General features: G+C 40.0%; 1 protein-coding gene across 1 annotated transcript; it reads right to left on the reverse strand.

Annotated features, from left to right (window-relative positions):
* Window positions 1–346: 346 nt before the first annotated feature.
* On the reverse strand, window positions 347–16,667 carry josd1 (Josephin domain containing 1). Its single transcript, XM_022199023.2, is given in 6 exon segments — window positions 347–4,007; window positions 9,932–10,126; window positions 14,252–14,380; window positions 15,068–15,218; window positions 15,221–15,973; window positions 16,529–16,667. Coding segments are annotated over 5 exon segments (768 nt in total). The 5' UTR covers window positions 15,414–15,973; window positions 16,529–16,667; the 3' UTR covers window positions 347–3,907.
* Between the last annotated feature and the right edge of the window lie 188 nt (window positions 16,668–16,855).

The following is a 16,855-nucleotide window of genomic DNA, read 5'->3' on the forward strand; positions in this document are numbered from 1 at the left end:
TTAGAGGGAATATTGGAGTTCTGAAATGCAACAAGGGCAGTTATCAACAATGCTCAATGACCTTTTGAAAAGCAGTGTGAAATTGAAGCTCTTTAAAGCAATAACAGACAAAAAAATGTATTTGCAATATTTCCCTCACCCTGAAATGTCGTGATAAAAGTAGAAATATTCAAGTACAGCACCTCAAAGTGTATTAAAGCACAGTTCTTCAGTGCTGTAAAACAGCTTGTTTCCACAACTGATCATACTACTGGAATAGAGTTTGAAAAGAGGAGCATTCTGCTTTACAATTCAACAATAACCCTTTTAAGAGCAAATAACCCATGTAACACACCGACACTGTGGCTTATTCATAAAGTGCCATTATAAGCATTTTATTTTTATGCAAAAGAAAAAAAATAATACAGTGACAATCAGGATTCCTTTAGTAGGAAGGTCTGTATGGATTGTCATGGCAAAAAAAGAAAAAAGAATGCAAATGTGCGACTCTTCATGATGTCATTGGTTTGACAACTTTCAGCAAATTAATGGCGACTTCTCTGATGTTCCAATGCAGGTTGGAAATAATGTCACGTAACAGGTCTAACAGACTGGGCTGGAGCAGAAGAATGCGATTCAAAATAAGACATGCAGCAATGAAATCATGGGATCTTTTCCTTATAAAAGTCATACTATTTCAAACTTTTGTAAATAACATAAAGTCCTTGGCGGCAAAAGTGAAAACATCATTACAGATTAAGTTGCTCTCTGTATTAGACGAGCATCAGCATGTTTCTCCTCCAAATTTATGATAAACTGCTGCTTTGGAATTAATCTCCTGAAATGGCGTCAAACTGCACAGTCCCTTTTAATCTTTCAGAGCAACACATATATCTTTTATGTAAACAAGTTAAGGCCAATATTGTCATTAACAGACAATACATACAGTATATAGTATAAACATTTAAACAGATAAATCTGAAAGCTACAACAGCGAAATCTCTCATAAGGCTCATTTCACAATATCTGAACACAACACACGTCCGGCTGGATATTTCATCACTAGCCAGCCTCTCAACTTTCACTTTCCAAACCATATTTTCTTTGTCTAGATTTTTCACCACCGAGACATTCTGCTCTCCATCTCTCATCCTGTTACAGATTATCAGACTTTTTTTCTTTTTCACCTAACTATCCACCAAAATCCTCCTGACACTGAAACTTGACACAACCACCACTGCTGACTGTGCACGACTTGTTGGGACAATCAATGACATCCTCTCAGAGCTGTTTGGCAGGTTTGACAGAAGACATTTGAGAAGAGGATGAGGAGAAGGCCTGAGCTCTGGTGCTACAGAGGGCTGCTGTGGTGGTGACCCTTTGGATGAGTGTTGGAGCCAAAAGAATAAAAAATAATAATAATGAAAAAAAACTACAACAATGAATGTCATGCTAATTAGTGTGTATTTTTTTTGTCCACTGTCTGTGAATCGTTGCTTTGAAACTGCATAAGAAATAATTGTGGTTTTAATTAGGTAGAAGTGTATGAAAAGTAAAATAAAAATGATTTGTTTCTATTGACAAAATTGGAGGGACAAACTCTGTTGTTGAAATTCCACTTGCTCATAATTCTGGAGCTTTTCAACGCAACACATAGTCCTCATCAAAGGATTCGATTTGCTCAGCTGTCATTCAACCACATGTAGTGAAAAGTAAGGCTGCACCTATCTACCAATTATTGTTAATAATTAAAGCTGGGATAGACAGAAATCAGGCAAAGGCCAAAACCCCCCACCAAGGACTGCTTAGTTTCACAATTCAGTTCAAACAATACAACACCACTTGAGAGAAAGTTGACTGTCTAACCCATTGTGCCATCACATCCTTCATTCACTGCACTTTATACTATTCTTCTGAGGATTTCGAACGGCCACAAGGAGGTGCAGGAGTACAGTTTCCTCTCAGACCACTTGGATTGCAACATGCCGAACAGTTAATATGGAATTTTCCCCAGTGACGCCACAAAAAGACATTGCTCATCCCAGCTTTATGCACAGTTTCCGAAATTTGTGAACAATGTCCATCACAATTTGCCCAGCTTTACATTATGGCTGACCCTACATTCCTTCACTCTCTATCACAGTTTCTTATCTCTCGTCACTGTCCTGTTAAACATAGGCCCAAATATAGCCCCAAAATACAACTGGTTTTAAAAAAAAAAAGTTTTGTTTTGTCAGGACAATTGTCCAAAATCACAAGAAATTATATCAGACTACAAAAAAGCCTGAATTCACATGTAAGTAATCAGAAAATTCTTGGAAATTTTGGTTTGGAAATTACTTAAATGAGTCCTATTGCTCTTCTCTCTGATCTGCCTGACCTTCCACCACGCAAACACAGGAATAATAACATGTGAAAACAGTCGAGTCAGGGTCAACATTCCCTTGGAACTTTACACAAGATTCAAACCTGCTCTCCTCTGTCCAACTCTTCTGATTAACTCATTATCACCACATCCTTCTCTCACTGCCAGCTGTTGCTCTTTTTACGTTGTCATCCAATCTGCCTGAAAAGCCATTTAATGTTAGTGTAGAAAAACATCGCCTAAACCAGCTTTAATCATCCGTAGGCTGACTGATAAAACAAATCCCTTCAGCTCTGCTAAAAAGCTCAGACACCAGTGGTTCACTGCTCAAGCGCCTCCACCTGTATTTAGTAGAACACCTGAAGTCATGTGACAGAGTATACTCGGTCTACTGATGAAGACAATGCGATATGGTAAAAAGCTCCAGAGCAACCGAGAAACAAGAGCTTGAGCTAAGGCTGTTTAGTAGACTTCTTTTTTAAACTAAAAGATGAAATGTTAAACAGGAACTGAACACAGAAATACAAAGTATGGCCAAGTTGTCTAATTTTGCTGCATTTGATTTTATCAATAATTCAGACAGCAGTGTTTATTATCGCCCCAACTTGATGATTATTATATCCTGATACAGAATAATTCTATTAAAGGGCAATAATTGTTAGTATTGCAATACTTACTTGATGATAAGTAAATTTCATCACTTTACAGTAACCATTGTAATGTGAACGAATTAAAAAAAAAATGGATGATGATGTCGCTTCCTCTTCTTGGAGTTAAACTAAGACAAACATCCACTAGAGGGAGTGCTTGGCCTGGGTGTTGCATTGTTTTGTTGCCATATAAAACTGTTGTGTCGGCACAGACTCTACGGTAAAGGCTCAGCCTGTGCCAGAAGTGTTTGGGAAGTGTTGAAATACAAAGTTGGCAACGTGATAAATCACAGATTGTGACCTGTGATATGAAAAGGGAACAGGGAGAGATGGAGTCACAATGAGGCAAGGAAGGGCACGCTTTGGTGAAAGTGAAAGATACAGACAGATTTTCGACATGAAGGGAGAGACAGAAACACGAAGACACATCAGTGAACATCATAGCTGAAGCAGGGAGGACCACTGAAGGAGACAGGCAGACAAACACAGCAATTTTCAGAAAGCCTAAACTCCCACAGCTTTGGAAACTTGAAAAGGAAAAAAAAAAAAAAAATCAACAAATTGAATCTGACACTGAAAAGTATGTATCAATATGTATAAAAACACAACAATAGCAGAAACAGGATAATGTTCTGTAAGTCTTCACTGTGTTGTGAGAAAGGACTGTGATTGTTTGATTCTCCCTGTAAAGTGTTTGCTTCCTTCATTGCTTTGTATCTTATCGGATAAGTGTCCAGCAATGGCCATGTAAACAAAACCCAAAAAAAGAGGGGGGGGGGGGGGGGGGGGGGAGAGAGATACATCTGCAAGTGTGCATCGATGCGATTGGCTGTGCACAACGCTACTTCCTCTCCCGTTCATTCTGTGATTGGGCTGTTGGCCCTGTTAGAGCTGTGATTGGCTGGTTAAACTGTTAGCCGTCAGACCGCCACGTTTGGTGAGCCTCCACTTCTTCGGAGACGACTAATAGGAGTTCACAGTTCTTCCCACGCAGCTGCTGGCGGAGAAACTTCCTGAGTGTGTGGTAAAATCAAAAGAAGACAGAACAGCCACAGTTATGACAGTGAAAAGAAAACATTTGAATTAAACACTCCAACAGACAATTTAAGATGGGTTTATAGCTGCATTAATTGATGTTTTGGCCACTGGGGGGAAACAAAATAACTCAAAAACACAACAATGAGCCTTTAAGCTGAGTGTTGTATTTTATGTGTCGAAGTATTCGAGGACCTTTGTGACATAAACTTAGTAATTCCACAGATTTTTTGAAGTCCACAGGAGTCTGCGTGGATGCACAAATGTGTGTGCAGGCCAAAATATGCGTCCTTCGTGCAGCAGCTGTGCTACAAGATCAACTTTGTGAATACTCAACAGTAGTGTATATGTCAGGAACTGTACTACTGTGCATGTACACACATGGACAAAATTGTTGGTACCCCTCAGTTAAAGAAGGAAAAACCCACAATTCTCACTGAAATCACTTGAAACTCACAAAAGTAACAATAAATAAAAATTTATTGAAAATTAAATAATCAAAAACAGCCATTACTTTTGAATTGTTGATTAACATAATTATTTAAAAAAACAAACTAATGAAACAGGCCTGGACAAAAATGATGGTACCTCTATAAAAGATTGAAAACTATTTGACCAGAGTGACATGATTAACTCAGGTGTGTCATTTAATTGACATCACAGGTGTTTCCAAACTCATAATCAGTCAGTCTGCCTATTTAAAGGGAGACAAGTAGTCACCCTGCTGTTTGGTGAAAAGGTGTGTACCACACTGAACATGGACAACAGAAAGCGAAGGAGAGAATTGTCCCAGGACATCCGAAAAAAATTATAGACAAACATCTTAAAGGTAAAGGCTATAAGACCATCTCTAAACAGCTTGAAGTTCCTGTGACAACAGTGGCTCATATTATTCAGAAGTTCAAGACCCACGGGACAGTAGCCAACCTCCCTGGACGTGGCCGCAAGAGGAAAATTGATGACAAATTGAAGAGACGGATCGTTGGAATTGTATCCAAAGAGCTCAGAGCAACCTCCAAAGAAATTAAAGGTGAACTCCAAGGCCAAGGTACATCAGTGTCAGATCGCACCATTCGTCGTTGTTTGAGCCAAAGTGGACTTCATGGGAGACGACCAAGGAGGACACCACTGCTGAAAAAAACTCATAAAAAAGCCAGACTGGAATTTGCAAAAATGCATGTTGACAAGCCACAAAGTTTCTGGGAGAATGTCCTTTGGACAGATGAGACCAAACTGGAGCTTTTTGGTAAGGCACATCAACTCTATGTTCATAGACTCAAAAAGCAAGCATACGAAGAAAAGAAAACTGTCCCTACGGTGAAACATGGAGGAGGCTCAGTAATGTTTTGGGGCTGCTTTGCTGCATCTGGCACAGGGTGTCTTGAAAGTGTGCAAGGTACAATGAAATCTGAAGACTATCAAGGCATTCTGGAGAGAAATGTGCTGCCTAGTGTCAGAAAGCTTGGTCTCAGTCGCAGGTCATGGGTCTTCCAACAGGACAACAATCCAAAACACACAGCCAAAAACACCCAAGAATGGCTGAGAGAAAAGCGTTGGACTATTCTAAAGTGGCCTTCTATGAGCCCAGATCTGAATCCCATTGAACATATGTGGAAGGAGCTGAAACATGCCATTTGGAGAAGACACCCATCAAACCTGAGACAACTGGAGCTGTTTGCTCATGAGGAGTGGGCCAAAATACCTGTTGACAGCTGCAGAACGCTCATTGACAAATACAGAAATCGTTTCATTGCAGTGATTGCCTCAAAAGGTTGTGCAACAAAATATTAAGTTATGGGTACCATCATTTTTGTCCAGCCCTATTTCATTAGTTTGTTTTTTTAAATAATTATGTTAATCAACAATTCAAAAGTGATGGCTGATTTTGATGATTTAATTTTCAATAAATTTTTATTTATTGTTACTTTTGTGAGTTTCAAGTGATTTCAGTGAGAATTGTGGGTTTTTCCTTCTTTAACTGAGGGGTACCAACAATTTTGTCCACGTGTGTACGCCAAAGTTTTTTCCAAGTGGACTCAAACAGGATAGAGAAATAATATAATAAGAACAACTACAGCTGTCTGTGTGGAGTAAAATTAGGGGTTTTAAAAAGTTGTTATACAGTGCCTTGTGAAAGTATTCGGCCCCCCTTGAACTTTTCAACCTTTCGCCACATTTAAGACTTCAAATATAAAGATATAAAATTTAAATTTTTTGTCAGGAATCAACAACAATTGGGACACAATCGTGAAGTGGAACGAAATTTATTGGATATTATATACTTTTTTAACAAATAAAAAACTGAAAAGTGGAGTGTGCAATATTATTCGGCCCCTTTACTTTCAGTGCAGCAAACTCACTCCAGAAGTTCAGTGAGGATCTCTGAATGATCCAATGTTTTCCTAAATAACTGATGATGATAAATAGAATCCACCTGTGTGTAATCAAGTCTCTGTATAAATGCACCTGCTCTGTGATAGTCTCAGGGTTCTGTTTAAAGTGCAGAGAGCATCATGAAGACCAAGGAACACACCAGGCAGGTCCGAGATACTGTTGTGGAGAAGTTTAAAGCCGGATCTGGATACAAAAAGGTTTCCCAAGCTTTAAACATCTCAAGGAGCACTGTGCAAGCAATCACATTGAAATGGAAGGAGTATCAGACCACTGCAAATCTACCAAGACCCGGCCGTCCCTCTAAACTTTCACCTCCAACAAGGAGAAGACTGATCAGAGATGCAGCCAAGAGGCCCATGATCACTCTGGATGAACTGCAGAGATCTACAGCTGAGGTGGGAGAGTCTGTCCATAGGAAAACAATCAGTCATACACTGCACAAATCTGGCCTTTATGGAAGAGTGGCAAGAAGAAAGCCATTTCTCAAAGATATCCATAAAAAGTCTCGTTTAAAGTTTGCCACAAGCCACCTGGGAGACACACCAAACATGTGGAAGAAGGTGCTCTGGTCAGATGAAACCAAAATGGAACTTTTTGGCCACAATGCAAAACGATATGTTTGGCGTAAAAGCAACACAGCTCATCACCCTGAACACACCATCCCCACTGTCAAACATGGTGGTGGCAGCCTCACGGTTTGGGCCTGCTTTTCTTCAGCAGTGAGAGGGAAGATGGTTAAAATTGATGGGAAGATGAATGGAGCCAAATACAGGACCATTCTGGAAGAAAACCTGTTGGAGTCTACAAAAGACCTGAGACTGGGACGGAGATTTATCTTCCAACAGGACAATGATCTAAAACATAAAGCCAAATCTACAATGGAATGGTTCACAAATAAACGTATCCAGGTGTTAGAATGGCCAAGTCAAAGTCCAGACCTGAATCCAATCGAGAATCTGTGGGCAGAGCTGAAGACTGCTGTTCACAAACGCTCTCCAACCAACCTCACTGAGCTCGAGCTGTTTTGCAAGGAAGAATGGGCAAGAATTTCAGTCTCTCGATGTGCAAAACTGATAGAGAAATACCCCAAGCAACTTTCAGCTGTAATTGCAGCAAAAGGTGGCGCTACAAAGTATTAATGCAAGGGGGCCGAATAATATTGCACGCCCCACTTTTCAGGTTTTTATTTGTTAAAAAAGTTTAAAATATCCAATAAATTTCGTTCCACTTCACGATTGTGTCCCACTTGTTGTTGATTCTTGACAAAAAATGAAAATTTTATATCTTTATGTTTGAAGCCTGAAATGTGGCGAAAGGTTGAAAAGTTCAAGGGGGCCGAATGCTTTTACAAGGCACTGTATATTAGCAAACAACACAGTTGGAGTTGTCTCACCAAATGAATATAAGTTAAATATTTACTTTCTTTTTAACTCTCTGTTGCTTTAGGCGCTAAATGCTACACAATCACTTGTTTGTTAAGTTGGAATATTTGCTATCGTATAGTTATAAGTTATTAGAGCTTTTTGTTAGAAGAAAAAGAAAAAAGATCCAAACAAAGAAGAAACTTAACTGTTTGGTACATCTGGCAACCAGGCAGTTTTCTGACTAAAAAAAACAAAACAAAAAGCTCAAAGACGCAAAAAAGCTCTGCAGAGTTTGAGACGAACCGTGGAGTCTAGTGATAAGTTTATGTGGGTTTGTCACGGATCCCTTTCACATTTTACTGTGAACCATTGCAGATGAGAAAATATTTAGCTTCAGCTTTAAAGGTGGAGTCTGTAATTCGTAGATAAAAACTGCTGATATTTTGCTTATTAGCATAATCAAACAAGAAAAGCATTCTAGCCAGTATTCTGCCAAGGCTGCTCAGTCGTCGTATGATTTCCGATGGATAAGTCCTGATAAGTCTGCAGCGATGGATTTGTGGTAGGACTGCAATCATGTGATCATCAGCAGGCAGTTGATGTAATGTTCATTTATCATAGTTACTGTGACACTGTGCCGCTATCTCACAATGATAAAAAAATCTTTAACAAATCTGTGAATCCAGACTATAAGCCGCATCACTGCCAAAATCTAATCCTTTGGTCCTTGTGTCATTTCTGACCTTTGAAAAAAATTTCATCCAAATCCATTGGTCCATTTCTGACTAATGTCAACAGACAGATAGACAAACGTACACTGATTGTCACATAACTCTGTTGCTTTCCTTGTCAGAGTAGTTTTAAGCATGTGAAAGATTTACAATTCCTCTCACTACTAGTGCTCTAGAACGCTTTCCCTCTCGTCCTGTGAAAAGCACCATGCTGAAAGAGTGTTGAGTGACTCAGTCCAAAGCGTGTCCAAACACCAGATGCTTTTTCACTGCACAGGTTAGTTGTCAACCAATAAACTAATCGGCAACTTTTCCAAACTTTTTCGAGTAATCAGTTTGAGTAATTTTGTTAAAGAAAATAAGCCTTAAATTTGAATATGTTCCGGTGTCTTTCCTCCTGAACAACAGTACACTGAATATTTTGGGGTTGTATACTAAACAAGACACTTGAGGACATCATTTTGGCCTTTGGGAAACACTGATTGACTTCTGGACTTCTAAACCAAACAATTAATCAACTGAACAAGAAAAAAAAGGACATGTAAAAAAAATATATATACAAGTGGATTAGTCCATAGTGAAGACGATCATTAGCTACAGCCCTCCTGTACACACAGATCGGACAGCTGGTGGACCATGAGAAGATATCTCCCGAATATGACAAAAACTAACCCCACACATTTTAAAATATAAACATTTAAGTCATCAATGTGATGCTGCCCGATTGCTTTCTGTGGTGTATTTTGTTCACACTACAATAAACTGATGCGGTCTTTTAGCTGCGTGATGTCATGCCCTTGTCATTCTTTATTTGCGTCCTCACAGGAGGTTATCACTCTATGAAAATGCCAAGTTATGACTTTACGCACAATTACACCAAACTCAGTTCTGTGTAATAGTACATTTCCAGCCATTTGATTTGTGTTTCCCTTAAATGTTTCTGTTCTGATCTGTATCAAGCAGACTGGAGTTCCAACATGAACTGAACTGCTCTACTATTTTGAGCTACCAGAGTTTTGACAGTTTGCATTGCAGTACTGATTCAAACTAAACACTTCCTGCAGTTGTTGTAGAGTACAAGTTCTTCTAGTAATGAAGTGATTCAATGATTAATCTTTGAGAAAGCAGCAGGAGATGTTAACAGTGTCACAGAGGTATGCAACACGCTGAATACCAAACACATTACCTAGTCAGCGGCTGTAAATAAATCTTTTTCTGTTGACTAAACTGTCAGACAGGCCAGTATGGTCATGCTTACACTTTCCTCCAATAAGGAACAAATTGCATTTCTTGGCTACATCCTCTACATGGACACTGCTATCACCCACATACTCGAAGCAACAGAAGAGTAAAACAATCCTGACTGTAGCTGTCTTGGTGGACACACATGAACACACTCCTTGTCATGCTCACCTGAGCTCATCCGGATTACCAATGGGTTGAGGGTTACGTAGCTTGGAGTCCAAGTTGTAGTAGACTCCTCCCACCTCTCTGACACCTATCCAGTGCTGCCGTTTGAGTGGCAGTCGGAGGGGTCCCCAGCGCAGATTGGACGGTACGTTCAAAATGAAGCCCTCCACATTGGACAGCTCAATGCTGCCCACATCCCTGGAGGAAGAAAGGCAGCTTTTACTTTGTGTAAACTTCCCTTTTGCATTGTTAGAGGCACCTACATAAAGTTATAGAAAGTTTGTGATGAGCTGAGAACATCATAAAACAATATGGAGAAGATGGAATATTATATTTAATTTCCTTATTACTCTGTCAACGAGGCAGAATTGGCAGAGTTAAGTGACGATAGGCATTGGTCTGTCTGTCTGTCTGTCTGTTAGCAACATTATTCAAAAACAGACTAAAGGATTTGGATGAAATTTTTTAGGGAAGGCCAGAAATGACACAAGGACCAAGTGATCAGAGTTTGGCAGTGATGTGGGTTATAGTCTGGATCCACAGATTTGCTAAAGGTTTCTGTATCACTGTGAGGTAGCGGCGTGATGTCACCGTAACTATGACAACAAGTGAATACTACATCCACTCCCTGTTGACGATCACATGATTGCGATCCTACTGAAAATCGACCATTGCAAACTTAGCGAGACTTAAAATAATAAGAAAAATTGATTAAACTGTGGTGGTGTCTCCAAGCCCTATCAATTTCTGCTGTCCACTACATATTTACAGTAGGTCATGCAATCCAGTATCCACACATAACATGCACATGTATAACACATGAGTGTGCTCAGCTGAAGATCATTTTGTTTGGGGGTATATCTATATTTAATCACCACATCTTATGGTGCCGTGATTTTTGTCCCAAATCTTTTCAAGATTTCCATCATCAGAAATCATACGACTGAGCAGCCTTGGCAGATTACTGCGCTCTCTGAGTGCTTTTCTTGTAGACATAAATGTTGTCTTTTACAGTATGTAATGCAAGATCTTGATTTGAACATACAAGTCTTACAAGTGGTCCTCTCGGTACAACTATAGGTTCAAGATTAAATACAGAATTATGTGAAAATGAACTTAAACCAGAGGCCTGCTTGAGACGGTCCTCAGAAGGGGCAGGAGTGGTACCGGTACAACTGCTCAAAGTAATAATTAAAACGAAATTTTATTGTTAGTGTTCATTGAGCAGTGAAGCGTTTCTCTCTGTCAGAAAAGGAAGAACGGTAGGGGGCACTTCTGCAACAAAGTAAAGCAATGAAGCATGTGGGCTTTGTTTTCTACGACACTATTTTCATAGCAAATCGCCGCTCTACACGAGAATTGCGTCGCCCATAGTATTCCATTTTCTTGGTTACCAGGATGACAAGTCCTGCCCATACGATGACACTAGTGTATTTCTAGTGGCCACACAGAAAGAGGGGAATGCTCTGAAAAAACATGCAGAGTGCAATGTTATTTTTCTAGGAAGCTGCAGCTTTTCTCTTCGGAAACAACAGAAAAAAGAAGCTGGCACTCAGAATAAAAAAGATACTGAGTGCACTGAGCCTAACATCAAAATATAAATATATATATTACAGTATCATAACATTCCAGCGGCTAGAAGTTAAAACAAGATGAATGCAAGATTTTACATACAGATTTACCAAAGATGAATTTAATAATCAATTAGTTCTAAAGTTCTAGATTTATCATCAACTTTTTTAACAATTAATTAATCGGTTTGAGTAATTGTCTAAGTATAACAGTTAAAATTCTCCAATTCTAACCCTTTAAGCTGCAGTCAATTCCAGCCGTTTTCAGTACAAAAAAATCGCTAATATTCTACTCTTAAATAAAAAAATGATGAAAAATACAGGGAATATTGGATGCACATCGCGAGGTGCATTTCCTCGAAAACGACCTATTCGTGGATTTTATACCGACTTCAGGACATGTTTTGGACAAAATAGTTTACTGGCTTGTGTCGTCTAGATGTCCAAGGTTGGATTATGGCCGTTTTTTGTGGAATATTTTTTTCTGTGTGTAATAATGAACCCGGAAATGTGAGTCGCGCTGTGTACGTTGAAGCCGTGTATAGAGAACGGATGGATGAATATTTGTTTTTGTCGGACAAATGTGTTTTTCTCACCCGCTGTGGTAATCACATCTGAAAGTGGTTTATACCGGCGGATTCATGAGAATCTAAGCTTTCCATCGGCGTATAGTGTTTGTATAATCGCGTTTGCAGCCGTCGGACATTCTTGAAATTCCTATGCAAATTAGTAGGTGTACCGCCGGCAGTACACTGAAGTTTAAGGGGCTAACTAATTGGACTAAATATTTTCCAGAGTCTTTACTCCTCTGGGTTTGGCCAAAACACAGTAGTTGAGGACTTAAGGTTTGGGAGGAAAAAAATAGCATTTTTCATCACTAACTGATATTTTAAACATCAAACAACTTATCGCTCTGTTAAGAATATGATTACCAGATTAATCAGAAATGTAAACAATTATTAGCTGCAGCGGCAGTATTAACTGCACCACACACTGTTTTACATTTTCTCAGTTTCCAATGGTGACAGTTACGAAACGATGTGGAGCATACGGCTTGTTTGATGGATGGACTGGAAATTTTGTGCAGCAACATGTACAAACTTTCCACACGTCAAAAGTCAAACAGCTATTAAGCATCAAAAGGCGGACCCTTCAGCATTTAGGTTCCAGTATTGAAATGTCTACTGCAAAACAATGACACACCTTCGCTGCAGTATCAGAGAACATCTGAAAACATTGTTCTCAGTGCACTGATAACAGAACACATTGTTCTGCATTAGGATACATTGTTGCATTATAAATGATGTGTTCTTTTCTGGATACGCATTTACTTTGCTTTCTCCTTAACTTATTCAGAACTGAACAGTACTTCAGCTGTCATAAGGAAGTGTTATTCGTTTGAGTTAGAAGCTGTGATTTGAGAGCTGCTACTAGAAACTCAATTTCCAACACAGATTCAGATTAAGGCTGCAAACAACAATATTTTTCTTTGCTGATTATTTTTCCACTTTTTTCACAATTACTCAATTAGTAGTAGGACTTGTGAATTGAGTAAAAAATGGTAAAAAAAAAAAGTTGATCACTGTTCATCTTCAAAATAATTGTTCAGTGCAAGGATACTGAGTTTACTGTCATAGAGGAGCAGAGAAACCAGAAATATTCAAAATTAAGAAGCTATAATCACAGAATATATATATGTGTGTGTGTGTGTGTGTATATACATATATATATATATATATATATATATATATAAATATATAATCAATATAGTTGCAGATTTGTTTAGAAGTTGACAGCTACTTTATTAATTGTTGCAGCTCTAGTTCACATTCATTTAGTTTTGCTTTGTAGTTTGTTTTCTCCATTCCCACGGTTTGAAAAATGAGGATACACTCTCGGCCGTCAGTGTTTCCTGCGCTAAAATCCCCAACAAGCAAAGTTACAAAACACAGCCTCAGGTCACTGCTACTTCATAAACAAAAAATGGAACAAGAAATATGTCATGTTTCCTCTTTTCAAGAAATCTTCAGGATGTTGTAAAAGCTTATTAGTTCCACTGAGAGGTGTAAGAGGTAATCTGTGTTTTCACAGTCTTTGGTTGGAATCCTGAAACTACTAAACGTATAAAAGCCTTAATGACATACAATAGGTTACAACCGTTTGTTTTATCATTAAGCAGCAGAGAGTTATGCTGTTGTTTTGTAGATTTAGAGCAGCTTTGATTTTGTTCCTGTTTTGCTCACGGCAGAAAAACAGGAATACGCTCTATTGATAAGGCAGGTCTGGCTGCTGCTGCTGTCAACAGTCATGTAAGACTGATAACGAGCGATGCTGATAACGCCGTCTCTTTGATTCTGTTAAATAATGGGACTAAAGACTAATTAAATTAAAGAGGTCAATGAAGACCCTGCAGAAGGCATAGGGAGCCTTTTTACAGCATTTACTTGCTGTTAAATTGTAGATTTTAAGTTTGCTCCTTTACTGCAGATGGCAGAGTGGCTTGAGAGATTTCCTGTCCTCATGTGAACTCCACTAAGATAAGTAAGTAACAAGAGACAAACAACAGCTCCCACTGCCTGAGCTTCATATTGACCACTTTGGGAAACAACAGTTAAAAATAAACTGACTGTTTATGACTGATGTATATGGGTGCAGAAAAAAAGCACAAAAAATTATTCCATGATTACTGTCCTAAGTCTGAACACCATGTTTCCAGTGAAAGAAAAAGTGTTTTACTTTCTGCCCTACATACCTTCTTTTATCCCACCAAACTGCCTCAAATCCTCGGGTCTGCAGAGCTGCCATGATGACATTTACATCATAGTTCCCATTTCCCAGCATGCTCTTCTTGTGAGGCGTCACCATAGTGCTGGGGGAAAGCCTGCAAAGAGTCACCAGGAGAAATCATCCACAGGTTGTGTACAACATTTCATGTGAACATTCTGTGTCATTTCAGAAAGGGACATTGCTCCCCTATCTCTAATTTTGTTGTTTGTGACTTGAAACTAAATTTTGTAAAATATTTTAGTAGAATTTTCAAAATTTCATGTGTTTTCATACCTGAGAAAGTTTGTAATTTCACCTTCAAAAAATAACACATTATGTGGGAAGTCATTTTAATGGTTCAATAGCTTCAAAAATATAAAACTCCCACTAGTATGAAATGTGGTGAGGACACAGACAAAATTGTTAGCAGCAGACACAAATGATTTAATTATTGGCACTTGAAAATGAAAACAGTGAAACATTTTCAAACATGGGCGGTACTGGAGCCCTAGAAATTTCCTATATGTGTATATATGGAAGAATCCTTACTGTATACTAAAAACACAGTCTTTGTCCTCAAAAGATTTTACACCTTTGGAAGTCATATTCCTGAAGATGTCAAACACTTAAAACGGCTTTTCAGATAAGACAGGAAAGCCATTTCAAGGTTCTTAAAATTCAGTGAAAATATTTTGCAGAACTTAGTTTTGAGTCCATGCAGCAACATATTTCCTGAATTCTGTCTGATTTGAAATGAACTAACCCTCGTAAATATTAGATTTCAGTGTACCAGCATCCTCACCTCTGGTATATCTCCTGCAGGGTGTCCCGACTGAAGGCTGTCCCATCCTGGAAGACGTTGTTGAGCGCGTGCAGAGCACACAGCTCCCTCCTCTGCTTCTCATGATAAATGGCCGGAGGTGTCAGAGATGGCTGGGGAGGAGCTGGGGGGTGAGGGAGGAAGAGGAGGACGAGAGATCCTGCTGCTGAGCGTCCCTGGGGTCCCTGCACCTCCTCTCCTCGGCTCCCTCTACCTCCCCTCCTCCACCTTTCTGCTTGCTGACCTTCCAGGGCATGCAGCTCAGCTCCTGCAGGCCGCCTCGTCCCTTCCCCTTCCACTCACCGGCTGGATACGGAGCGCTTCCCATCCCTGGACGTTCACCACCACCGCCGACGGAGCCACCACCACCTCCAGCTCCACCACTACTACTTGCAGGATGCTACATTGGCATCATGACAACCATTGCCATGGCAACCTCTCAGCCAGTTTGGAAGAGAGGAGCTTGTGTGTTGCTGTGTACGGTGTAGCAAGAGGTGGGGGTTGCAAGGTACAGAGACCTGTGGCTTTTTAACACAGCAGCACCTGCTCTCTCTAAAGGACAGATATGAAGTCGGCAAGACAGGGGAGGGCGCAGAAAGAGAAACTTGGAGATGGAATCACCAGCAAAAATCGCAAACAAAGATACTCAAGACGCTCCCAAATGAAATATTACTCCTCCAACAATGCCACAGCTGTGCCGTCAATCATACAGCCATTACTCTGTGCGTTTCCACTTCCTCCATCCTCCGTATTTGTGTGCGCGGACAGCTCTTTCCACCACAGTCTATAGGTTTGCAGTTCTTTCCATCACCACAGTGCTGACCATGAAGCCTCACTTCCACTGGAACAGACGTAACGAGGAGTTTGATGTTAAGCAGAGAAAGATACCTGAAACACAAAAAGAAAAGCTGAAGTTTCATGTTGTGATTTAGTTGTTATCTCATAATTCAGTCAGTACAAATGGCAAAAATGGCCACAAATTCCCAACAGACCCTAGCAGGAGACCAGAATGATTAAAAAAACAGCTGCCACAATGTTTAAACACTTTAAAGAAGAGCTGAATTTGTTGTTGATGGTGACATGTCGTTGAGATAATGCCATATAAAGCTCAAAGCTCCTCTTGGTCAGCAGAGCCCAAAATGAGAAGAAGGTAAACATTTCCAGCAGCTTGGACTGGATAGAGGAAGCAAGCTGCTCAGTAAGCTAGCTAAATATGCCTACAGCCACACAGGACACACATTAGCGAGCAAACGCTACATTAAAGACAGATAGCAGCTGTTACACTCTAAAATGACACATTACAGACACAACTAATAAATGTTAGGAACAGATATCTGGCATTAGTCTATTGGCTCCTCTACGTGACTCCGTGTCCACAGCAAACAAGACCACAACGGCTCCTTTACGCTTCTATAACTTCATTTTCTCTCACCAACCACTCACCAGCTCGTCTCCCAGCGGTGGAGTCCCAACTGGACGCTCAGAAACCGGTCTAAAACCAGACTCTGCTGTGTCCTCTCCCCCTGAAGGCTGCTCGGTCCTTTGTCTCTGCCACTTTTTTCCTGTTGTGGCTCTCTCTGTCTCTGTCTCCGTCCGTGCAGACGCGGGCATGCGCAGTAGAGTCTCGCTGGCTCCATGTTGCTGTCACGGCCTGCGTCAGTGGACTGAGTGGATCCTCCCAGCGGACTGCAAACCTGCGGTCACCTCCCGGAGATCACCTGCTCCATATGCTACCTGCACCAGATTCACAAGAGTAATTAAAATAAACTG

The sequence above is a fragment of the Acanthochromis polyacanthus genome, chromosome 19 (genome assembly GCF_021347895.1).
Source record: "Acanthochromis polyacanthus isolate Apoly-LR-REF ecotype Palm Island chromosome 19, KAUST_Apoly_ChrSc, whole genome shotgun sequence".
Lineage (NCBI taxonomy): Eukaryota > Metazoa > Chordata > Actinopteri > Pomacentridae > Acanthochromis > Acanthochromis polyacanthus.